Below are 26,233 nucleotides of genomic sequence, written 5' to 3'. Positions count from 1 at the left end.
TTTGACATTATTAATGTATCTACCTAGGACCTCAAATACAAAATATTTTTATTGTATAATAGGTGATGGAAATATTTTCTCTTTAAAACCATCAAAGGTGAGAAGACTTCTGGGCTGTGGCCACACCCCTGTGGTGCTAGTATTTAGGTAACATTTTTATATGGGAGACTACAAAATCATATTAACTATGCTCAGCAATTATACTCTTCTTGAGGCTTCTCCTTTCCTTCTCTTCACTGCCCTAAAGCTAATAAGCCCTTTCATTTAAAGGTGTTTTTGCACTCTAAAATGTAAGTTCAATGCCTTTGGAGATCAGTGTGCTGTGCAATCTTCTCTGTCTCCCTGCAATGCCAGCTGGTTTCATGTGGTAAATGCAATTGGAAACATAGACTGGGTAGTTTTCTTTTGTAAACCTCTGTCTTGGAGGTATGCAAGAGAACAAACACCTGTAAGACAGGTGTATAATCTGTGAGGGAGCTAGATATGCATTGCATGGCCTGATTACATGAAGAGCCAGTGTACCAACTGTTTGTGCTTTTGCTTTTACAGTCTCATCTGGAAACTGTTATCTTGGATATTTTTTCTTGAATGGACTTTCATGTTTTCTATTGTAATCTTGTGAATATTTTAATACACCCTCCCCCCCCCCCCCCCCCCCCCCCCCATTACTGGTTTACTGGTTTGCTGGATGAGTCTTATCTGGTTAGGGACTGGGAAGGGAGGGGGACTGAAATACACCACCTCTCTTTCTGGCAATATTCTTCAGTCACTGCAGTCTCTGTCAGCTCCGTGAACAACACAGCTGGGGAGTTCACCATTTGAATTCATACCCTGTATTACCACTGTAGCTAGGAGAACTAAGAAATGCAAAACTGTAGTGGAATACACATAGGCAAGAAATAACTTCGTGGCAGGGCAGCCTCTGAAAAAGGGGAGCTGCCAGACTATCAGGTGCATGTCTTGTTAGAATGGAAAATGCTTTCCTTAAAGTATCCTGCACAAATACTTCGCACAGGATAATATAATGTTATACACAGGGTGAGAAAGGAGGGTACGTCAGCACCACAACAAGAAGCTGTAGCTTTTGTAACTATAGAACCGTTTCCTTTCCTTTCCACCCTTGCCATGCTGGGGTGATAACTCAAATGGGATTGGGGGAAAATAGGGGTGGAGAGAGACTTAATAACAGGACTTTGCAAAACTCCAGTATTTCAAGGCCTTAATTTTCCTGAAAGCTGAATCCTGAAGAAGCTACTCTGTCTCACAGTTAGTGTTTTCTCCTGGATATAAATTCCTGAGCTCTGGTGCTGACTCCTAGCTTTGGTGGAAGAGGTCTCAGAGAGCCTGCCAGGGAAGCTCATCAATGCCACACTCTGAGCACAATTCTCGTAGTTCTCAGTAACAGCTGAGCTTTTGCAGTGTTACGTAAAGCCTTTGCTTGGAAGCTATTTCACAGTGGCACATTCTTCCTCTTTACAGGAGAGCAAGTAGGGAGGGATGTTGACTTTCAGGGAAGGCTTCAGTGTTTATTCACAAACATGCCATAGATGGGAGCAGACCACTGCCTCCAAAGCTTTGGAGAACTGACAGGTACGTGTTTCCTGAGTGCACACCTTCACAGGAACTCTGTATGGACTTAAGAGGTAGAAAGTGAGTAATGGAAGTTTTGGCTTTTTATTTTTCACACTCCCAAGAACCAGGTACTTGAATGTACCCATCTTCCGCCTCTAGTTGTAAAGGATGACAGAAGCTAAAACACCAGTGGCACATACTAGTTTGCCCTCCTCTTGTTAAAGATGGTGGTGGCTGGGAAACAAATGAAGACATACATAGCTGAAGCTAAAAAGAATATCCTTACACTACCAGGGAAGAGCATCAGGGAGTGAAATGCAAATGCTGCTGTTGTTGGTTACTGAAAGTAAGGTAAAACCCCCAGGTCTGACCGTGACATGAAAGAAGATTACTTGGTCTGAGGCTCTGGCTGACCGTCACCAGTACCGTGTCACTCCTGGCACTGTTCACTAGAGTCAGATAAGGTGGGGCCCAGCAACTCGTTCTAGGCACAATCCACAGTTTCTTTTACAGAGACCATATAAGACACCCAATTTTACTTCGGTTTAAAAGGTTGCACTTTATTTAAATATGTGGAGATACTTTGTTATTTGCACTTAGAAAACACTTGCTCTCTAGACGTTTAGATTTCCTCTTTCATTTTCTCAGAGGAAAAAAAACATTAAAATTAGTGAAGCTAGGTCCCATGGGGAAGGGTTTGTGCGTTGTTGGATTTGAACTGTTGGGTTAAGCATCTCTTTGCTGCAGCTGCTCTTGTTGTTTTGCTTTTAGCTCCTGATTATACCTATGGGGGGAAAAAAAAGCACACAGACTAAGAAAAGAACACCAGTTACAATAACAGTGTCTTCCTAACAATCTGTTCAGCAGAGGAGGTTTAAAATTACAATGGACTTGAGGGTGGAAACTCAGGATAAGATAGTTTAGTTCATGTAAGAAGTTCCAAATTAGTTGTTACATTTGCTGCATTGGCAGTCAGCACTGAAGCCAGAGAACTCCAAATTTTTCCTCAAGAAATATTTAAATAAAAATTAAAATGCTGCTCTGCTTAAGAGCCCTTTGATGCAGCTGGAACTGACACGATTCAACACTGAAAGCTGACAGAAGTGCAAAGCTTATGAAGAGGAGAAAGTCTAGGCTGTTTGTCAGTCAGACCAACAGCTTTTAAAGAATGCCTTAGACCCAGAAACTACGGCTTACACAGGGCATTCCTTAAAAGGTGCTCTAGCTATGCTGAAAATATTCAAAGCTTCACTCCCACTCAACTGGAAAACTAACAATGTAGCAAAAAAGTTCTGCAATGTTTAATTAATTGTTCAGTTCCTCTTGCCTGTTGCACTGACATTGAGGCTGGTCGAATTTCTAAATTCCTGGTTAAGATGAGGTGGTGTGAATGCTTAATTATAGTATGTAGAGTAGCCCTTCTTAATACATACCTCCATATTCGGAAGAGTTGAGAGCCACCAGCACAGCCAACAAAGAAGTTCACAGCAAACAGACTCCAGTTTTTAGGAATAATAACTAGAGAGTACCTTGACCAAATAAGGCCTGTTGAATGAAAGGGACAGTTTAATGATGTTAAGTCTTTAAAGTGAAATATTCAGACATTCCCCTAAGTTTGGAGACAGCATCATGGGCCAGTTTAACCAAGTTTTACAACTTCATGTTAGACAACTGCTTTTCTTGTAACTAGCCATTCCTCAGTTAAAAGCGCATCAAGTGCCAGTGGGGCAGCTATGGGTATGTATTGCATTTTTCCAAAATAACCAGGCAATAAGGTCAATCATAGTCTTACATATCAAACAAAGATTCTCTGTACAGTACAGCAGTCTAGACCTTAATTCTCCAGCACAGTTGCAGGGTAGTGGCATTTTGCTGTAGTATATCCAGCTTGCTGCACCAGCTTAGAGATCACAGAATCTACCAGTCAAGAAGGGTTTACATATCATGCAAAATGCTCAGCACTGTGTCAGGTATCACAATAAAGTCCAGAGAAGGAAGAAGGTGGCAGCTGTGATTTTGATTTTCAGCTTTAGCTGCCATAAGTCCTGCCCCTGACAAGATCTGGTGGAACACCTTGCATACAGAACATTGTTTCTGCCAGTGTGAAAATTCACAGCAGACAGCAGTGCAGCAGTCCATGTACCACTGCTTCCAAATTCTTTTAACACATGGAAATTCTTTCCAGTTACGTTAGTGTAATGACCCTACCATTGTTTAATCCCTTAAAGTCTGTTCTAAAAGTCACTATATCCTAGACTGATTTCAAAATTACTTGACCTGAAGCAAAAGAGGTCACTTAGTGGAATGAGTGGTACTGTTGTAACTTAAGGGATGAAACTCGTATCCTAATTCATAACAACTTGCTCTGGACAATTCCAAATTGAGACACGTGTAGAAAACAGTTATATAATCACAAAACTCTTACAGATTTAATAACAAGTATAGGTCTGTCCTAGAATTAGCATCCGACAGCAATAGTCAGAGCTAGCATATTATAGTTAAACCTTTTCTGTAGAAGTGGATTAGTACCGATGGAGGACTTGAAAAGAAGTATATACAGTTTTAGAGAGAGTGCTGTGTAAAAGCATGAAGTAACTTTGGCCTTACCTGTGGCCATTAGTACTGCAGACTGTGCTGTGCTGAGCTTTTCTGCTGGTCTGGTCATATCAGCCATTCCAGCACATACCAAACCCTGTAAAGAGAAATTCAGTGAGCACCAGTCCAGGACCTCCTGCAACAGATCAAATGCTTTACAAGGGGAAGTTGCTTCATAGCTCAGTGCTTATTCTATATGCATTATGCAGGAGATGGGATGCATTATGTGAGCAGAGTAATTAGACTCTCGGGGACACTATCCGCTTCTAGTCCCTTGTGGTAGGAATAAGAACACAGTTACAGGGGGTGCAACTGGCTTGCAATAAAATCCCAGGCAGTGGCAATTTTGTATTAATTTAAGAACAAGGTTAATTTAAGCACAGGTGCTTAAGAAACCAGCTGAAAAAAAACTGGTTTTCATGCAACAAGTGGAAGCTTATCTAAATAAGGCCCTTCTTCCTAAAGTTCAGGCTAAGATACTGCTGGTGAAGATGTAGGTGTGACACCATGTAGTCTTCACACAGCTTCATCTGAGGAGGTGAAAGTGCTTCTTTTTTAATATAATTTCAGTAAAAGTAGAAAACTTCCAGGTGAAGTGAGGAATAGCTTGGCTGATCTACTTGACAACATTACTAGCAAACACGCTGCATGCTTTGTTGTGTTGTGTTATTGCCCTCTGCTGGAAATACAATTTTATGTTCATGTTACAGGAGTTCACACACACCCCCACCCCCAAAACCAAAATCCCACAATAAGAGTCCTAATGCTTTTAATTCACTGACTGCCACTAAGGACTCCTTTCGCTCCAATCAAGAAACCAGTTTTCAAGGGTAGAGACTTCTGTGTGCTCCCTCACTTATGGGATTGATGTTGCTGCCGTGGAGGTGCAGATTCTCAGTGCACCCAAGTAACTGCAGTAAATGTGCCTTTGCCATGTAGGGAAAAGTAATTTTAATTTCTCAGTGAAGAACTTCACGGTAAGCTTAGAGCTGCATGTTCACAAAAGAAAAACCATCTGTGTATTAGCTCTTTTGATACAGCAGCAGTCAACACCAGAGCCTGCTCAGAAGAACTGCCTGCACACTCAGGCAGCCCATTGCCTGGGAGAGCCTCTGGAAGGTTAACCACGGTTCCTGCAGCTCTGGTTTGGATTGACAAAGAAACCACGCTACAGCTTAGAGCGTAACGTGTTGCCTGTGGCCTATAAAAAGTTGGGGTTCACAACAGCAAACTTACGAACCAGCTGGCAATAGGGAGAGCAGGTTATATCCTTGCTTGTTGTCAAACAAGGAGATCAAACAGCTTTATGATTTTACAGCTCATTTATTTTATCTGTACCAATACAACAACTGGGAGGAAGCATATACTTTACCTGTGCACAGACATAGCCAAGGGGTGTAATTGAGTGGGAAGCAGAACTGCACAGGAAGCAGAGAGCTACTGATAGCCAAAATGGCAGTTGCCTTTTTTCTTTTTTTAGGCAACGGCTGCTTGTGTTTTCTCAAGATTACCTTGCACTCTGACACACTTTAACCTGCCTTCAAACTTTGAGGCTTAGGAATTGACTTCCTTAAGATACTTTTCAAATTTCTCAATCTCAGAGGAAATACATGCTTTAAGAGTTTTGAATTATATGCTAGCTCATGCCTACCTTGAGTAACAGTTAGTGTTTCACAAGAGAAAGATTTTGTGAAACTTTCAGCAAAGAGTACAATTTTTCCACAAAGCATTCTTCCCCTGCTGTATCCCCTGCATGTTGTGCGATATGTTACTAAGGCTAATTTTGTTCCTCCCGTATATTAAAAATTAGAGGCTCGGTATTAAATCTTTCCGTAGGCTCAGATATCTGCTGGGAAACTATTGCTTGCTCAATGAGTTGCTGCTGATTGCCCTCTGACTGACATCCAGACACCAACTGGCATCTGATACTTACCCATTTCATAATAGGTGCCCAGAAAAACACTGTTTTGGGACCTGAAGAAAGAGGAGGGGAAAAAAGAAAAGTTAAATTATTCAGTGACGTGGCTGCTTTAATACCCACAGTAAGTTTTGGGTTTGTTTTGCCTTTTAAAATAACAAATTGTGTATATTAGCACAGTTTCTACCACTGTACAAGCTCTAGCACCTAGTACTCATAGTTCATCAACTCAGTGCATCAACCTTCAGTTGTGTAGTCAGTCCACCCATTTCTGCAACAGATGAGTAGGATTTCGTATTTCCATTTTTAAGCAAACAAGGACGCTAGAGCAGGCAAAATGCATTTACAATGAAAAGAGTTAGGATAAGGCCTAGGAATAGTGAAGACAGTTTCTATATAATGATTAAAAGCTACTCTGCAGCTGGCCTAGCAGAATTAGTATTTGAGATCTTTGTGAACTGAATCTTGCAAACTACACCCCCAAAATATTTTATTACTGGTACTGTAACAAGTCAGTCCCTCCTTCCCTTCCCAAATCACAGCCCATCTCTTCATGCTACAGGAGACATGCTGCACCGCAGCATTAGATGGTTAAAGTGAGAGTAGAAATTGCAAACTTAAGTAGCAATAAGTGTCACAAGGACAGTGTCCTCATGCACCTCTAATCTGCACCTCTGAATAACCACGCCTTCCCAGCAGAAAAAATGCTTCCCACCCAATCAACCCCACACCCCAGTAATCTACCAATAGGCAAAGGAGGATTATGGGGAAGACGAGAAAATCTACAGAAGGGAGAATAGTCAATGGAATGGGATCTGGGGGGAAACCATCTCTCTTACAAACACATGTATCTTACAGCAGTGCTAAAATGGCAACTGGTTGGTTAAAACAAAGTACTGTCATGCCACACCTACAATGTGCAGACTGCCAACCTTGCCAGAAATCATTAATCTAGGACTACTGCTCAAAGTCTTAAAAGAGAGACTATGATCCAAAGTATCAATGCCCTGCACTGGGAGACAGTCAGGACACTGGTTCCTATTTCATCAAAACGCGTTAAGTTTTAGGTCTCACTAGGTCACTGGTCAGCATTCTGGTAACATGCAAGATGAAGCCAAGTTTTCACTGGAATATGTCACATATTATGAGTAAAGTTTTTAAATATAAATGATAAACACTAGGACTTTGGTTGCTTGCATTTTATGTGAGCTAATTTTTCATTAACAATTCAGCCTTAAAAAGTCCTTGCAGTTACTATATTCCCTGTTTTAAGCACCCTCAGCTTTAAAACTATGACTTGGGAAAAATTAACTGTCAGGTTTCTACAGCAAGCATCTGTGAAGCAACTCACAGTTTGGGGGATAAGACTAATTGTTCCAAATATCAGTTGCTCCATCACCTTAAAGCCAACTAAGCCCTATAAAAGGGCAGGGCAACTGCAACGCAGAATGCAACAAAAACTGGCTTGACAGCTTTGCATAAAGCCCTCTTAGACCCATGCTGCTTGTGACAGCGATCAAGTTTCAAAGTGCAGTTAATACCTACTAGCACATTATTTTTTGCTTGGATAACTGAATGTTTCTACCTACACAGGATTCAATTTTTTTAGGATGCATGGGGTTGTGCAGCCACTAAAACTGTCTAGTATTGTTGAAAAAATACAACTCAATAGTCATCCTTTAAAGACATAAACTTCAGTTGCTGTTCTCTTAGACAGCTACTTAGTATGTCAGTATCAGGCTGCAAGTATAGCTCTTTATAAAGAGGTTCCACAGAAGTAGCTGTAATTACCATCATCTATTTTCTTCTAAAACACAAATTCAGATTTGGAGTACTGGAGAATGTGGGATGAGTATAAATTATTAAATCAACATTCCCTAAACAGCTAGTAAAGTTTTCAAGAAGACTGACATTAATTTTTGTTAATAATAGGTAATTTGACAGTTTAAAACTGCTGACTACAAAAGGAAGAAACAATTGAAGACAAGTAAGGTACCAAGCCAAGCTTGTTATAAGGGACAGCTGTCAAACACCGTAAGCAGAACACCTCTCCTGGAGGCACGCCTGTAAGCACCCAGCCAGGGCGAGCTCTTCCCAGATCCTGACACCCAGAATTTTTCAAGGATGAATGTGACAGCAGCACATCAGAGCAGGGACATACCAGAAGCTAATTTGGATATCCATGTATGTGTCCAGTTTATAGAATTTATGATTTCTATTAAATGTAAGAAGTCTTTGTCCTGGAGAGTTTAGTTTAATCAGGCAAAGTGAACCACAGAGGCCAAAGGAGAGGGAGCACAAGCTCAGCCCACGCTTCCCCGTGGCTGCCAAGAGCAATGCTCCCCACTCCATGGCAGCCAGGGGAGTTGGCGTGCTGTACCCCAGGCCCTTCGCTCTCCTCCAGCAGCCTTGCTCTGTGCAGTGCCCGCCAAAGGAACAGCTTTTCAGACCAAAGGAACAGCTTTTCAGACCAGGCGTCAATTATTTTACTGGACGCTTTCTTTGCGGCAGAAAAGTAGTAAGCGTTGTTCTTTGTTTCTCAGGAGTGATTTAGAATTTCATGATAATGACACTTACATTCCTAAATTAGACTAGAAGCTTAGACATCACCAGAGATAAAGTGTGAGCCTTTCATTTTTACCCTACTTGCTTTGCAGTCAGAGTGACATCTATTGCATAACTTTCTCACAGACCTACCTTCAAGACATTCAGGGCTGAAACAGAAGTGGCAGAGGTTCAGCTTCAATACCTGCTCGCTCTGTGGCTTTTCTCACTTACGCCATCAGTACGGATTATGGCAGATATATATGTATACATGCATACACACACACACACAGAGTCCCTAAAAAATGGATTTTTTTTTTTTTTAAATTCATTTCAACATTACAGTGGCAAACAAAAGTGGCCCACAGGTGGTTCCGTGAAGTGAAAAGCACTGTAAGAGAACCTCCAAAGCCTTTTTCAATTAGTACTACAGTTCTGATGAAGAATGAACATAGAGGTTCCCAGAGCTCACCATGCCTTGTATTCAGTAAAAGCAATTGGAAGCTGCCACATTTCACACAGGATGAATGTGGCACTCAGAGGCTTGGCACCTTTACAATGGAAGTGCTGGACATATTGACCCTTTATATACAAAAATTACATTAATGTTAAATATATATATTGATCTAGTGAGTTCAGTACAAATTGGACATTTTGATAACTGCAGTTTTCACTCTTTAATTGTGATTTCTTTAAAGCAATAATTTCCATTTCAAGAAAGGACCGTTATAGGAGGATGGAGCAACTGACTAAAAACTAAAGTCCATTTTCACAGTGCATATTCCAGGTGGGTGAAGAGTCAAGGATGCGTATCACACTGAAACAAAACAGTGGGAAGAGCAGCCTATGGAATTCTAGGATTTTATCGAGCACTCTTTTTAACTACCCTACACAATTTGTTTACATGACAAACATCACCTAAATGGCACCGAAGCAGATCACTTTACAAGAGGTTTCTCCCTAATAACACAAAAAGCCCGTGTTTGCTCAAGCAAAGGTAAGCGTTAGGTCAGGTAAGGGTAGCTCATTTCAGGCAAACTTGAGCGCTTCAGCTACAAGAGTGGATTCATAAAGGGCAGGAGCCGTCTTCGGTAGGAGCGCCGGATTCCGCAGAAAGAAAATAAAGCAAACGGCAGCTTGACTTAAACCAGAGTACCCTTCAAGATCAGGAATCCTTGCAGCGCTCCCCCCTGTTTTTCCAGCACGTCCCTTTGAAAGAAGCGGCTGCTGAAGCCTTCAGGCCCCTTTGGAAATCACCGCATGCCCTGGATTAGGATCAGGTAGCCCAGCCGTTCCCCGGATTCAAGCCGTGGAGTAACGTGACAGTGACACTCCAGCACCCATGTCCATTGCAGGAGACGAGAGCAACAATGAGTATCGCTCCTGGCGCTTTTTTTTTTTTATTCTTCCCGAATAAAAGAAGTTTCCCTTTAACGAGCAGGAGCCCACTCTTCGGCAGTGCTCCCCGCGTCAGGATCACAGTAACAGAGGCCCCGATCCCGCCTCCCCAGCCGCAGGAGGATCCCCCCCCCCCCCCCCGGCGGACCCCGCTGCCCAGCGCCCCGGCACCCCCGCCGGCTCCCCGCGCCAGGCAGCCGCAGCAGCCCCCGCGGGGACCCGCCGCACCCCGCCTCTTCCTCCGCGGACCCAAGCGGGGGCCGAGGTGCCCCCTCAGCCCCCGGCCCCTCGCGCGGAGGCGGCGCAGCCCGGCAGCTGTTGGGCGGCCGCCGCAGGACGCCCCGTTACCTGCCGGGTGGTTGTAAAAGGGCCGGAACCGCGGCGGCAGCTTGAGCTCGATGCGGTCGAGCAGGCGGTGGTAGGAGGCGCGGAGCCCCGCCACGGCGGCCGCCATGTCGGGACGGCGAGAGGGGCGCGGGGCCCGTGCGGCGGCGGGGGGTCGGCGGGCGAGCGGGTACCGGCAGCTGCGTCCCTCCGCGACCCGCCGTCCTTCCACCGCCCCCAGCCAGCCCCGCCCACCTGCCACCCCCGTGCCGGGGGGAGGAGCGCCGCTCCCTGCGCACTGATTGGCGGCCTCTGCCAGAGGCGGGGCGGGGCGGAAGGGTTCGCGCAGCGCCATTGGTTGGGGCGGCCTGCCCCCGCCTCGTGAGGAGAGCTGGCGCCAGCGCGCTCGCAGGAGGTACCGCGGGAAGGGCACGAGCGCCCGGCTCAGAGATGGCCGCCGGGACCGCCTCGCTCTCCCATTCAAGATGGCCGGCGCGGAAAACCCTGGGCCGCGACTATGCGCCCAGACCCAAGATGGCCACCTTGCGGCTTCGTCGCTTGGCTGGAGAGCCGGTTTGGCCGGCGAGGCCGAACGCGTTGCTGTCACCCGTCATTTCCACGACGCCACCTCCCCATTCGGGGCGGGGCGGGGTCCCCCGAGGCGCCGTTGCCAGCTCGCGCGAGAGGCCGGTAGATCTCGGAGCGCGGCGCCCCCTCCCTCGCGGCGGGGCGGGGCGCGCGGGGGGGGGCGGGGCGCCATGCAGGGGGGCGGGGCGCGGAGCCGCCGCCGCCGCTGCCGCCGCTCGCTCCCCGTCGGTGCCTCGGCGCGAGGCGGGCGTGAGAGCGCCGCGCGCGCGGGCCGGGCGGTTTCCATGGTGATCGCGCGGGGCGGCCGGTACCAGCGGAGCGCCCGACACCCCTCCCCTCCCTCCTCCCCCCCAGGCCGCGCGGGGCCATGTCCCGCGGGCACTGCCCCCACCTGCTGTGGGACGTGCGGAAGCGGAGCCTGGGGCTGGAGGAGCCCGGCCTGCTGCGGAGGCACTACCTGGGTAAGGGCGGGGGCCGCGGCGGGGGCGGGCGAGGCGGGCGGCGGGGAGCCCTTCCCGGCCCACGCCGCCCGGGGTGAGGAGGGGGCCGGGCGCCCCCCGCCTCCCCTCCCCACGCGTGGGGCGGGCGGGGGCGGGTGGCAGCGGATTCTCTTCCCCCCACCCCACCCCTCCACACACACACACACACACACACACACACACCCCCCGCGAGGCGCGCGCAGGCTGGGGGCGGGGCGCGGCGGGAAGAGGGTCCGCGCGTGGGGCTGAGCCCGGCTCCCCCGCCCTGGTGCCGCTTCCCGCTCCCGGCCGCGCTGTCCCGCAGCGGCGGTGGCTGCCGGCCCCGAAGTTTCCTGTGGCCCGCGTGGGGCGGCTCCCCGCCCTCTTCCCCCCCCCCCGCAGCCCTCCGCGCCCCCGTGGTGCCCGGGGCAGGGCCCTCGGCTCCCTCCGCCCGCTGGCCCGGCGGCCCCCCCCCCGCCCCTCGCCCTCCCTGAAGGAACTGTTGCGTGAGGGAGATGGAAGTTGGGCGGCGGCGGCTCAAAAATAGACCGGCGGCCGTGGTTTGCGCCCCGGGCTGAACAGGCTCCGGGTTGACCGGCCCTGAGCCTCTAAAGGTTGCGAACAAAACACGTAAATGCCGGGAGAATGGCGGGATTGTTCGCCGGGCTTTTAGGTGTTCCCTGCGTTTTGAAAGCTGAGGGCTGGGCAGAGCCGCTTGAACGCGTTCGGTGCCGGCTTATTTAGGTGGTCTTTGTGTTCGCAACCGCGCTGCAGCAAGCGGGGGCGGGGGGGGGGGGGTCCTCGAAATACGCTTCGTCTCCAGCTCCTCGCTGCTGTCTCTTTCGAACGCTGAGCGAGTTCTTTTCACTTCCTAAGCGCCGTTAAGTTAAAAGCAGTGTTAGTTTCACTTTACGAGCCTCCAGCGAGATCTCCGTCGTGTAGCAGAACTATCGATATTCTTGGTAATGGCGCAGGTTGCGCGCATTCTGCATCTCCCCCTTGCCCGAAATATTAAAAAATATTTATTCACGTGTTTTCGGAGGTGTGGCATATATCATAATGACACTTTGATAGGGGGGGTTGTGTGCCTCTCCAGGGAAGGTGGCTTATCGGTCGCAAGCATTCTTTTGTGCTTGTGTGGCAAAATAACTCCTGCTTTTGAGTCGAAACGTTGAGTGCTTGAGATGGAACTTACTTACGGCATTGTAAGAAGTGTACCTTTTTGTACCTCCTAGGCGTTTCAGACTGTGGTTGGTATTGGTTTTCATTTGGTTTCCTGGTGGAATTTAAGGTGGCATATCACATTACCAAGTCTAACTCGGTAGTTTTCTGACTGTGGTCCCTGAGCGCTTGGTAATCCGCAAAAGGTAATTGAGAAAGGCAAGGTCACTGCTGTTAGGTTTCCAGCTATTCTAGAGAGGGTGTATGTGTGTATAGCACTTATGTGCACATAAGTCCTTTGGAAAAAAAAAATAGTGAGATCCAAAAATTAAAAAGGGTTGAAAACTAATGGTCTAACTGCTTTGGACTTTTATTATGTCTTGACAGCTATGCTTGGCCAAGTCTTAGCTGAGGATTGTCCTAACTTTTAGTGATCAAACACGGATATCCTTCAGACTGGATACTTAAGGAATTTTTTTTTTTCCCCTGCTCCAGTTGGAGCAGAAAAGCTCAATGTTAAAATTAGGACTGTAACGTGTGGATTTTGAATAAGCGCTGTAAGACTTTTTTTTTTTTTTCCTTTCTTTTTGCTTTTACATGATTGTGTCTCTTGACAGTTGAAGTATTAAGATTTGATCAGTAGAAATCATCCTTCTAGCTTTATTAAGATCTCTTTTCTGGACACCACTCTGATAAAATGTGCAAAACTTTAGATTGAACCAAAATCCTCTGGTGACTAGGTTAAGGTCTCGTATTTGCTGTTTCTTCTTTAACCTAAACATGTGCAGTAGCTTTATAGCCTTGAGAAAATAGGACCTGGGAGAGGCTTCCCACTGTATTGATGTTGAGATCTGCATTGGTGGTGGCAAGAATTGCTCAGTGCTTACTGACTTCTGCTTTTAATGAAAGGGGTTAGTACATTGTGTGCTTTTCTGGTAGAGCCATCGCGCTTGTATTCAAAATGGCATTTATGGCCTTTATAGACCCACTAATTTTGCTGCTAGTCAGGTCCGATTGCTTGTGTGCAGATTGACCAGACGACAGGCCTGTTGTGCCTTTTTATGTGCAGTTTAGTGCATATGTGGGTCTTGTCTCTTTCAGACTTCGGGCGTTCTGTGTAGAAGCTTTGTTGTTTGGGCATAGATTGAGACTGCAGTGGTCAGATAGGTAACACTGATTGTCGGTCATTGCTGATCTAGTCTGAATGGGAAGTAAGGTTTCTTCCTATTTATACTGTTTTTATACTGTTTCAACGGTCTGACAGACAGAACAAATGTAGGTCAAGCATTTTGTTTTGACTTAGTATTGGGAGACTCGAGGCATTGTCCATGTGTGTTTTTTGCTGTTTGTTTGTTTGTAGTTTTTGTTTGGGGGGTGGGGTTGGTAATTTGCCAAAACAATTATGGATACCAGTACAAAATAAAGTAGGTTATAGGTCTCTTCATTGTCTGCTGCTCTTTTTCAGCCAGCAAAGCAAAGGAGAACCCTTATGGCAAGTCTATAACTAACAATGCAGTTCACAATGTGTCAGAAGAAGGATGTGTATATATGAATGGTACTTGCATCGTGAACCATCCATTTGTATGGTGGTGTTATACTACAATGTAAAATATGGGGAATATTGAAGGCGACTATATATTGAAGGAAGACATCTGAGAACTAACTACTGTTTCCTGTTTACTCTGTGTTTTAGTTTCATGTGAACTGCCAGTTGAACAGCACTCTCCTTATAGCCGCTTTCAGCTTTTGAAAACAGCTGCTCCAGGAAGGATCTGTGCATCACGCTGTACCTTTCCATGCAGATAGTTCACTCCTGGAATTTATGTCCTTGCAAAACTCTGTCTGATTTTGCAAGATCTCTAAATAATTGCCCTGAAACCTAGTCAGTTCTGGACAGAGTTCCAGAGGAAAGTCTGGTGGAGATGGGGCAATATATATGTACCTGGGATGCATCCTTCAGATGTTACCATTTGGTAAGAATTCCTGCTGTGATGATAGAGGGAAAATGTGTGTCTTATCAGTGTGTCTATTAGCTACAGTTTCTTCAGCATTTGTAGGCTAATTAGTCTCAATTTCAGGCAGTGCTTGTATCTGAAGTCTCCAGAGAAAGCCAAGCCTCAGGGAGGCTGTCAGTACTGCTCTTTTCTTTGATTCCGTTTGGGCATCATCTTAGTCTAATGCTAGTGGGAGGAGTCCTGCTGCTGGATCATGGATGGAAACTGAGTTAACAGTTAACAAGTTTCAGTTGTTAAAAACATCACAGTGCTTTTACATGGAAAAACATTGGTAGTAAACTGTACTATCCAATTTAAATTCTGCTTCGAAACTGGCAAATGTAATCATTCATGATACTTTCCCAAGAATTCCCAAATCTTTGTTGCAATTTTGTATCATTATGGTGACATTTCAGTGACTAATGAACATATCAGTTCTGGAAGCAGGTAAAGTGTTCGGTGCCATCACAATAAAGGCCTCTGTGGATGAAGTATAGCATATAATAATTTGATTGGACTAGAGAAATAGCAGCATGGGTTTCTTGCAAGAAAGAAGCGAGTCCATAATTCCTCTGAAGTATTTAATGTGATGGGTTTATTTGCTTCTCTGTGAAGGGTCATGCTGCTGAGGATTGCTCTGTTGAGCCAGGAACACTGAAGACTTTTCCTTTTTTTCTTTTTGTTATCTGGCATAGCAGGTTATCCAGAGAAAATCTGTTAGTGTGAAATAGTTTGTAGAGAGGAACTGATTCTGTTTTTCAGTTCAGAGTGATTGTTGGAAATTGTGGTGCTTGATAACAATGAAAGCAAGTATCAAAATAAGTCAGTTCTCCCTAATCGCTGATATCATTGTTCACATACTATTTTCTAACATCTTCTTTCCTTGTGATATGAAGTTTTTAAGCCTACCAGATTTCTTAGAGGTAGTGTTGTGATGCTGTCTCCTGAGCTTCTGCTCCCTCCCTCTTTACAGACTGTTTCCTATCTTTCAAAGTTTTTCTCATCCTGTTTTTTAAGATTTGAGAAAGATTTGAAGCCTATGCATTAACTGTAAGGAAACCAGTAGCTGGGTTCATTCAGGTCAAATTTTGTAAAGTTTCAACAGCTGTTGCTAAAAGAGAGCTGTAAATATATTATTATGTAGGTAGGGAGAATTTACTAAACTAATCGGGTGTCAGTAGCGCCCCTCTTTATCAAGGTGAACCATAGTAAAACCAAAACTAATTACAGTTTTGAAGTAAGTTAATTGCCCTGTTCATAGGTAGGGTTGAAAAACAGGATAGGCAAAAATAGCTGTTATGTGTATGGACAATCGATTAGTTTTGATATTGAGTGCATTAATTTCATTACCTTATTAGTTTATAAAACTAGTAGTGGCTCACTGAATGTAGGTAGAATTGGGTATTGCTGTTGAACACTTAGTTCTTCCTAAAATACATTGCCCAGGGTGCGAGAGTGAAATTAATTCCTTAAAATACTGAAAACTTTCACTCTCTCTGTTGCTTTTTCCTTGGACAAAAAAAACAAACGGAAAACAGCAGAGGTGGAAATTTGAATGTTCGGGAGTGTTGTGGTTTAACCCCAGCCGGCAACGAAGCACCACCCAGCCGCTTGCTCACTCCCCCGCTGTGGGATGGGGGAGAGAATCAGAAGAGTAAAAGTGAGAAAACTCGTGGGTTGAGATAAAGACAGTTTAATAGGGAAAGCAAAAGCCACGCACGCAAGCAAATCAAAACAAGGAATTCATTCACTACTTCCCATTGACAGGCAGGTGTTAAGCCATCTCCAGGAAAGCAGGGCTCCCATCACGTGTAACTGTTACTTAGGAAGACAAAATGCCATCACTCCGAATGTCCCCCCCGTCCTCCTTCTGCCCCCAGCTTTATATGCTGAGCATGATATCATATGGTGTGGAATATCCCTTTGGTCAGTTGGGGTCAGCTGTCCCAGCTGTGTCTCCTCTCAGCTTCTCTGGGACTCTGTGCAAGCACTGCTCAGCAATAATGAAAACATCCCTGTGTTATCAACACTGTTTCCAGCACAAATCCAAAACATGGCCCCATACCAGCTACTATGAAGGAAATTAACTCTACCTCAGCCAAACCCAGCACATTCTCCACCCCTTATTCCATACCATTTACATCATGCTCAGGTCTCACACTATCCAATACATCCTCATTAACCACCACCACCCCTTCACATTCTTTGTTACAATACACAGATACCATTCCCATAGGTTATGGACCATGCCTCTAAAGTGTCTGTAAAATGTCCAAAAAATGTCCACTGAGTTCATTTAGTCCATGACGTTGGGCTCCATCTGTTATGGTGGTCACTCAGGACAGGAGAGGTGGTTTGTTGTGTGGAGTTACTGGGCACCAAAGCCAGCTCAGGTCGGGTCACTGCTGCACTCGCATTGCTTCTTGTAAGGCTTGTCCTCCACTGGTTCGGGTGGTTCCTGCTATAGTAATTCCCGTAACATGCAACTCAAATCATGGGTTACAACAATTTGAAGGTACATCCCTTACAATCTCCACCCCTGGTCCCTTTGCACCACATTACAGGGTTTAACATTGCAATGAACTCCTCCCCTTGCTCCTAGCCTGGCTAGCAACAAGGGGTTCTTGCTGTAGTAACGTCCACAACATGCAACTCAAACCCCGGGTTACAACAATTTGAAAGTATTTCCACTACAGTTTCCACCCCTGGTCCCTTTGGACCAGACCATTGGGTTTAACGTAGCAATGAACTCCTCCCCTTGCCCCTGCTCTGGCTTGGACTTATCCACAGACTGCAGCCCCTCAGGGGAGTACCTGCTCCGAGTGGAGCCGTATCTGTGAGCCACGGTCTCTCCAGGGGTATACCTGCTGTGGCATAGACTTAGCCACAGCCACAGTGGCTTCGAGGTCCACCTGCTCCAGCGTGGCCTTCTCCATGGGCCACAATGCCTTCAGAGATAGACCTGCTCCAATGTGGCCTGACCCATGGCTGCAGTCCCTCCAGGGGTGTACCTGCTCTGTCATGGGCTTATCCGTGGTCACACGCTTTGAGGTGCTGCAGCATGACCTCATGCACAGCCACTGATGCTTCAAGGTGTACCTGCTGCAGCATGGACTTACCCGCAGCCACAGATGCTTTGAGGTGTACCTTCTCCAGCACGGACTTATCCTTGGGCCACAGTCCCTTCAGAGGTACATCTGCTGCAGCATGGACATAACCATGGCCACAGACGTTTCAAGATGTACCTGCTCTGGCGTGTGTGGGCTTATCCATGGCCCCAGACGCTTTGGGGCGTCCTGCTCCCACGTGGACTTATCCACAGGTCACAGTCCCCTCGGCTCGAGTTCACACTGGAGTTCCAGCCTGTCCAAACACAGGAACAGCAGCGATGCCCTGGCCACCTGCCAGCCCGGGCACATGGCCACTGCTGTCATCAAAGTGTTCCCAGGCACAGCAGACTGCTCCAGCTATATTTCAACACATGGTCTCTTAGTCTTTGAAAATAATGCAGAGTAAGAAGGGTCAGACAGCTTTAAAATGATCAGCGTTGTAGTTGGTGCTCTTGTAGACTTGGTGATAGTCACAGAGTATTTAATCAGCCTTTCTTCTTGAATTCTTTGCATAATACTTTTGATGTTTAGTTATTTTCAGGTGCACTGTTACATTTCATGTCCTAAACCTCTGGGCATTAATTTTCTTTTCCAGCGTGAATTAAAAATACTCATCTGTCACAGCTAAACCCCAGAATTGGTAGAGGTGTTATATGTTGTTTTTCCTTCTACAAGTCCAGCAAATTAACTGCTGATTGAAAAAGGACCCTTTTACATTTACATGGTTGTCTGATTACAAGGACACAAATGATTGACTGCTGTTTTAGTGTAAACAGTGTAGCTTCCTGATGTGCAGCATCTTCCACTGCACTTTGGTGTGTGCCCAGAAAACCAGTTCTGTAGTCATGTTCTGGCACACAGCAAATACTTTGTGAAACCAGACTAACTGAAGATTTTGGAAAGATACGGTTGAACTCCCCACATTTTTTTCATTAGTGATGTTTTCCGAATAATAGAAATAGGCAGAGTCAGAATTGAAGTTCACAGTGTAATGAATGAATTAGAGGAAAATACATCTTTCAAACAAAACCAAACATCTTTAACGTGCTCAATCTAGTATATGGCAGGCAGGAAATTTGGTAGTGTCGTTGGATTTTCAGTTGTATAGAAAAGCTCAAGACGTATAAAAGCATTGCAGAAAAAGAATGTTAGTTTTGAATTGTAAAAAGCACAAGAGAGTACAGTGATCAGGTATTGCCTTAAACTGGATATGTTGGTTTTTTTCCCCTGTTAATGAAAGCAAGACTTAGCAACTGTAGTCCTTAAAAAATTATAGATGGGCAATTGAAAGAGCAACATGTCATCAAAACCTGTTGATAACAAATTGAATTTGGAGGAGTTTAATGAAGAGACTATGTCTATAACCAATTCCCTGATACCATCTTATTTAAATTGGTACCAAGGAATACAATGCATGTGTATAAAACAGCTTTTGGAAAAAATGTTAGGGGTGATCCTAGCACATAAAGTTTAATGATTTTTTTTTCCCCCCCCTAGTTCCAAGTAAATCAACTGAGATAATAGACACCCATTTTAAATGTTTTTATAGAATAATTTGTAAAAAGTAGCACACTATCAGGAAAGGAAAATAAAAACATAGTATAGCAGAATCATCTGGACAAGACAACAACTAAAGAAAAGCTAGCTGGTTATAATTTGGTACATACCAGAAAACCAGAAAGAGATGTGAGCTGGGAGGCAGGATTAAGGTTGGGTGAGTATTTCTGGTGTCTGAGTGCTGAATACTTAGTTTTAATTTCAGTCTAATCAGCCTTCTGTTATCTTTGGGATTATTTCACTCAGAGACTGACTGAGCTATGGAAGTGGAGGTGCAGAAGGCAGTTGGACCTGCAAGTGGTACAGCCACATAGCACTGCACTATGTAAATTTCATAGCTTGTTTTGCTACTGTCTCGGGAATCTTTCCTTGTAGTGAACAATATCATTGCCCTTTTCTCAGTTACATCTTCCCTGTGTGTTTTGTGGTTTAATTGTTACGGTTTGTGTTACTGCTTCTGTCTCCTCAGTGTTGTTCAACCTTGTTCCTACTCAGTGATAAAGTGTTGACAATCACTTTAGTGTATTTGCTTTTTTTACAAAAAAACACGGTATGTGGGGTCTGGGATTACTCAGTGCCTTCTGTCACTCTGTCCTGAAATAAGAGAATAATTTCCAATGTTATTTTTTAGGATGTTGGGGATTGATAGGAGTACAACTTCTGGGGTTTTTTTTATGTACTAACATCAATTTGTGAAAAACTGTAGACCCTTACAGATCACGTTATTATGTTCTTTGGTGGGACTACTTTGCTGAAGCTTGTTTTTTGGGTTTTGTTTTTTCTTTTTTTTTATAGTACTGTCTAGATCAGATGTTGTTATCTATGAGCCTACTTACTGAGTTTTGATGTTTTAGTTTTCTAAATCACCAACTTTTTTGCTGCTGTTGTATCTTGACATATAGCATAAAAACATTAATGGAAGGGGGATTTCTGGCATTGCATACAAATATGTCCAGCCTAAGTGGAGCTAGAAGGAAATGATCAAAAATTGGTACAACTGTTTCAGGTTGTTCGTTTTCTGTCCTTCAGAAATTCAAGAGGTCTTTTAAGTTGCCAGCAGTTTTGTCAGCTTTGCTTGACATGGGCTGAATTATGCAGATGTACTTGTACTTTTTGTTTTTAAGGGATTAACATTACGTGTAATGTCTGTACACTGAACATTAATCATGTGTGTTAATGGTTGCCAAGAAGTATAAGTGTATGTAAGTGTGCTGTACTCCCAAGGCTTTGCATGTATAATTATATTATTTGAATTATACTCGGTCTTAGGATGCAAATATATTTGCTTTATATTCTTTGGAGTCTCAGTCTTCTCATGCAAACAGCTGGCGACTGTAAAGATTTGTGTGCACTTCAAATATCTTTTCATTTTTGATTGCAGTATTTCAGTGAATTTACACAGCATGCTTTTAAAGACAACCTTTGTACAAAGAATGTATTTGCTTTGTAAATAACTGCCTGTGTCTTGATACTGAGTGTTTCACACAGCTTCATAGTTAACTTGCACCTTGATCTTGTAATAATGAGCTTCAGATACATAAAAGCTGTCTCTTGCTGCAAAAACAAGTCATGTACTGCGTGTACTGGATTTGTATTTCAGGATGAGGCAGTGATGTGGGAGATCACTTTAGATCTCTTCCTTTTATTTTTTTTTTTTTTTTTTTTTTTTTTTTCCTGTAGCCTTCTTCCAGTTGGATTGCTTCCATTAACTGCATTATGGTAGACCACTAAGCATATCTGTGTTCAGTCACTTTTAAGTTGTTGCAGTGCAATACTATGAGTTCCTGTGACTTTGCTTGTGATTCCTGATCTTCTATCCTTGAATGTCCCCAAAATAGTCTAGTGGGATATAACTGATCATGTATCAAGAACTTGTTGACACTTGAGACTAGTCCTGTCCCAGCAGTAAGGAAAAAGATCAGTTCATATAAAGTATGCCAGCCTTCAAACAAAGCTGGATTTTTCACTGATTAAGTGCAAGTCTCAGCGTTTTCATGTGTTTGGGGCTTAGCGAGTTGCTGATTCGGATATGTCCCAAGTGTTTTAGTATGTGTTGAGTCATGAAATATCGAATGTGAATATTGTGAGATGGAATTTGAGTCACATCAGTGAATTTTAATATCCCCTTATTTTCCTCGTTTTGTTCTTGAAGGATTTGATGGCTTTCCTCAGGAAAATTGAATGCATCATTAATACTGCTGCTCTCTACTTAGCAGATATCATGAGGAAGATAAGGATCCATTCTTCCCTTCCCTGTGAACTGAATGCGTTCTGAACCATCAGTGATGTTTGTTCAACCTTAATTCAACCACTGAAACGTCACCAATGTAGAAAACTATTATACAAAACCAAAACCACCTCTTTATTTAGGTTACATGGCTTTGTTGTTCTTATTGTAGTGTGTTCACATTATTTACCTTTCCTAGGAAATGAGGAAAAATGTGGTTCCTGTTTAATTTGTTTTTATTTTAGAAACACTGTTATGTCCTGCAAACTCTCTTCAGTAAAAAAAGAGTCTCTTGAGTTAAACACAACAAGGTTTTTTGGTCATCTAGGATGAATACATACAGTTTAGCAACTGTAATTTTTAAATTACAAAGCAATGTAATTTTTAAAGGTAGGTTTTTTTCATTTGTTTTTAAATGCCCAATGATAACTCAGCTTATGTCACAGTGTTACTTAATAGTCATCTACTACCAAGACTCAGATTTCTACTTTAGCTCAACTTTTGACGTCATCTGTCTTTAAACTCTAATCCGGGGCAATTTCCAAGTGTTTACACTTGTAATCTCATGGGGTTATATATCTCTTTTCGTGTGTATATCTGTATCTATTTCACATCTTCCCCCAAACTCGGCAGTGTATAATTCCTATACTACCCAGGATTAAATGGTATGTTTAATTAGGTAGGCATGCAGAATAGTAAATGCTTTAATTCTGTTCCACCCTGTCTGAATTCTCAGTTTCACTGAGACATCCTTGTGGGAAAGGCAGGCTCTGCTTTTTTGCTAGAAGACATGTCTCTTTAGATAGGCTGGTAAGCTTCTATATAATCACTACTTAATCTATTTTAAAAAAAAATGTATATTGAGTTAGCTTAAACAACTTTAAATAGTAGGCTTTTGTTTACCCCAGCACCTTTGTCCAAAATGGGCTAGCGGATATTCATGTCATTAGTCCTGCTGGCTGATTTGAAGAAGCAACAGCCTCTGACAGATACTTAAAGGTAATGGAAGGACTGGCAGCAGTATTGGGTACATGCATCTTCAGCTGTAAGAGGACGTGCCTGCTAGGAATATGCTTCTCTGAAGAGCAGATTCCAATAGCTTTCTTTCTCTCTGCTAGTGATTTTCCATGCTCTGGTATTCATTTTGTCTGAGTGCTTGGAGATGATAGATCATGGTTCTGCTGCTAGCAGTCTTAACTTTTGCACTACGGTAGAGTCATAACCCTGTTTCAGCTTCTTAGATATCGTCTGTTCTTGCTGCAAATTAGAGCTCCTAATTAATCTTGGGTGTTACACAGATAAGTAGTACTTGAGAAAATAAAGCAGAGTACCTGATGTGATGTGTATTTCCCAAAGTGTCATAAGGATTGTCTGGGTTACTATGTTAATATCATTTTTACAAGAAAATATTGAAAATACATTACTGTTCCACATCCTATTTCAGATGAAGACTTTTCAAAGTCAGAGAAGAGCATTTCCAAAGACATGTTGAAACTTACAGTAATGCTGTTTACTCCAACTTACAACACTCTGCATAATATTTCTTTTTGCCTTCAGTTAATGGAAGCCTCCTTTGATGAGAAGAAAACAGGGCTCAAGTGTATTTTTCTTGATCTGATGACTATTCTGTTTTGTGTTGGTATTTGTTTTAGAATTTCAAGTTGTTTACTTGGGAGACATTTTAGTGCTGGTGGAGAAAACAGAAAATGCTTTTGTGTTTGGTTAATCATACATCAGTTAATCACACAAGCTATTTCAGATAGTTTTGTGTTGAGAAGAGTAAGGTGGTATATGTTATCTTTTTGCCTTTGGTCATCTTTTACATAGATAGAGCTTCTCTTTGTTTTATCACATGAATTTTTGTGCTCTGCTCTGTAGAAATTAGAAATACTCGTGACATAATATAAAAATTTCAAGTGCCTTTTATCTCAGTGAGTAGTTTGTATATGATCATTGGACTACTTTAAAGGATTGAACAAATATCAAAATTGCTGAAAACCGGCATTTTTTTCTCTTGTCACAAAACCGCGCTCGTTTTATCTTCTGCTCAGCTGCAATCTGTGGCAAGAACAATACAGAAGACTTTACTATGGACAGTGTAAGTGGGGCCAGGATAGCTGTCAGAATATGGGGTACTTAGGAATGAAGTCCACTTAGTACTAGTCAGCATAGCACACTCACATGCTAGTAGTTAGAATATACAGAGAAAATGCCTTCTCTAAGGCAGGTAGTTGTATTTCATGCCACATTTTTGCCACTGAGAACACTTTAAAAAATTGATATTAATACAATTGAATTTTATGTATTAAGTATCTTTCAAGGGTAAAACATAGTAAATATCAAACAGAAATTAAGCACACTCGTTTAAAGCTCAAATGCTTCTAGCCTTACCAGTGATGGAGCCCAATGGAGGCTTATATTCAGGAGTGGATACTTTTAGAATCCGAAATATGTTTGAAAGTTGATTACAGACATTGCTGCTAATGCAAACAAATCTTACCTGTGCTGCTGCCTATAGTAAGTTACTCTTGCAGATTTGGTAGAAGCAAACCTAAATAGAAGTCTTTTTCCAAAATGCTTATTAATTACCCTAAAGTATGTAACAGCGCTGAACTTTTTTTTTTTTTTTTTTTTTTTAAAATTAGTTCAGCAGGTCTCTTTTTGTGTTTCTTCTGAGATCAGGTTTTGTATCAATATACTCACCGGGAGATACAGGCTTGCTGGATTGTAATTCAGGGCATAGTGTCCTATCTTCTGTAGTTTCTGTCTTAGTGTTAATATATGGAAGTTGTGTGTTCTTAATACATGAAGCTTATTCTGAAGCATGTCTTAGGATTTGAGTGCAAGATTGATTAATGCAAAGTTGTTTGCTGGGTGTTTAGTAGCAAAGCTCTTCCGTATTAAAATGGCAAGTAAGCCTCTTCATGGAAATTAAAGTATTTTGTGTCTTCTTTATAGTGTTCAGACCTTCAGGCTTGATGTATCATTAAGAGCAGAGAAGAATTTGGGTTATCTGTTTTGAACTTAAACCATAATGAAGTAGTTGTTCATAGTAACTTAAAAGGTAATCTTTTAAACATTGATAGAACCAAGAGTTACCGTTTTTTAGCATTTACACAGTAGTACAAAATGATAAGGAAGTATAATGCAGGGCCTTGATCAAAGAACTGGAGGTCACACCAGTTTTGGTTTCTGGCAGTACTGCTGATCCACTCTCTTCTTTGATAAATTGTTTCAGTTTCCTGTGTCACAGTTTCAGTGTCTATAAAATGGGGTCACTGTCAGTCTACATAGCTAACAAATGTTTTTCAAGATTTTAATTAATCTTCAAAAATTTTAACATACCTCGACCAAAGTTAATTCAGTGCATATTGTGTATAGACCTGTTCACTGTATGGTATATGGAAAATTCTGGTTGCTGGAAAAACAGCGTGTTGAGACGTGGATTAGAAGTTACACTGGATTACTATGCAGAGTTTGATGTAGTCAATCCAGCAAAATAACCTATATACAAATGAGCTGGACTTGCCATCTTTTCATGGATTGGCTTCAGAAATACGTAAACTCTACCCTGGAAAATCAAGAGTAGTTTTTAAATGAGCTGAAAGTGCAAGATAACATGTGCTCTGCATTGGGAACAGATGCTGGCTCTGTTTCAGTTTTAAACTAGGGCATTCCAAATGTCACAGCAAGCTAGCGCTGAGGGACTTGGCCTTGGAAAGAGCCAGCTTGACATAAATGAGTGTTCATTTGACAAACAGGATCTATTACTGGTTTTCTGAATAAGGGTTGTCTTTTAATGTCTCATACCATGGTGGTGCCACTTTGGATCAAAGTTTAGTTATATTTCTGTAGAGCACAAATGTACTTTAAAGCTAGACCTTCATCATGAAATGAGCTGTACTTTTTCAATGGGAAATTCTCGAGTACAGTTTTAAATATATGAAGGTTTTACATGCTTGAAGCATTGAACTTCACTGCTGTCATCAGCTCTGAAGTAGCGTTGACTAAGTCGCTTCCAAAGGAAAGGTATGTGTACCTCTGCCAAAATAGCCACATAGAAAGCACCTGACAGGCAATTCCTAAACTGAGGATTGTGACCTAAATGGTGTCATAACTGCTGTGAGCAGGGAATACAAGGGACTGTGGTATTTTGGTATTGCTCCCTGAAGTGAGATTACAGCTGTGTATATGTGCCCAAACACCAACATTAGGTAATTCTCCAGAGGGGAGTGGCAAGGCATTGTTTGGTTTGATGATGTGCACCACGGAACATTTTGAAGAAATAAGTTACAAGGAAGCAGCTGCAGTTTCTCTTTTGCACGCTTTTCCGTATTTAAATTCATATTATGAATGACTCAAAGTGGTGCTTCTTCCATACATAGAATGTGGCCTTAGAAATGGTCCTCTATTCTCTAGCTTAATATAAACTAAAAAAATTATTGATCACTGTATTAACGGTGGCACTGTACCTTGAGGCTTCAGTAGCACATCGTGTTTGGTGAAAATGGGTGGGTGGAGCATTAGCTTGATAGCTTTCCAAATTTCAGCTATGTAAACACTTCAAACAGAGGTCATCATTGCCATTTGAAATTTAACAGTGCTTTTTCGGTTTTTATTTTATTCTTGTTGATAGTTTCACCTTAGCGGTTTCAAAGGAAACCTCATGTATATTCCACTGTCCAGTGAGATGATTGTGGTGATGACAGCTTGATCACTTGATTCCTGTCTTAAACAGGCCTTGTTTGAATATAAGAAATGATATATTGAAGCATCCTCACAGAATT

The 26,233-nt window shown here is 43.2% G+C and overlaps 2 protein-coding genes across 3 annotated transcripts in view; one reads left to right on the top strand and one right to left on the bottom strand.

Moving 5' to 3' along the window:
* Window positions 1-2,108: 2,108 nt before the first annotated feature.
* On the bottom strand, window positions 2,109-10,481 carry MPC2 (mitochondrial pyruvate carrier 2). The gene is made up of 5 exons (XM_075711326.1): window positions 10,376-10,481; window positions 6,101-6,141; window positions 4,180-4,264; window positions 3,006-3,117; window positions 2,109-2,356 (listed from the first exon to the last, which is right to left on the bottom strand). Exons 1-5 carry the CDS (start codon window positions 10,479-10,481, stop codon window positions 2,299-2,301), a joined length of 402 nt encoding a protein of 133 aa, XP_075567441.1. The 3' UTR covers window positions 2,109-2,298.
* Window positions 10,482-11,306: 825 nt separating this feature from the next.
* DCAF6 (DDB1 and CUL4 associated factor 6) overlaps window positions 11,307-26,233 on the top strand; it is a 92,708-nt gene continuing 77,781 nt past the window's right edge. For both annotated transcript variants that reach the window (XM_075709462.1, XM_075709455.1), the window contains exon 1: window positions 11,307-11,400. In XM_075709462.1, coding sequence (XP_075565577.1) covers window positions 11,307-11,400 — 94 coding nt within the window. The remainder of the gene's footprint in view (window positions 11,401-26,233) is intronic.

Source organism: Pelecanus crispus, chromosome 1 (assembly GCF_030463565.1).
Source record: "Pelecanus crispus isolate bPelCri1 chromosome 1, bPelCri1.pri, whole genome shotgun sequence".
NCBI lineage: Eukaryota > Metazoa > Chordata > Aves > Pelecaniformes > Pelecanidae > Pelecanus > Pelecanus crispus.
The sequence above is the reverse complement of the archived record's forward strand: the minus strand, read 5'-3'. Positions and strand labels throughout refer to the sequence as shown.

Excerpts from the sequence above, each read along its gene's own strand:
- MPC2 (XM_075711326.1), bottom strand. The coding sequence starts at position 10,481 with ATGGCGGCCGCCGTGGCGGGGCTCCGCGCCTCCTACCACCGCCTGCTC. Across the intron at positions 4,265-6,100 it reads GGGCACCTATTATGAAATGG|GGTTTGGTATGTGCTGGAAT; the intron begins GTAAGTATCAGA and ends TTCTCTTTACAG. Across the intron at positions 3,118-4,179 it reads TGCAGTACTAATGGCCACAG|GCCTTATTTGGTCAAGGTAC; the intron begins GTAAGGCCAAAG and ends TTCATTCAACAG.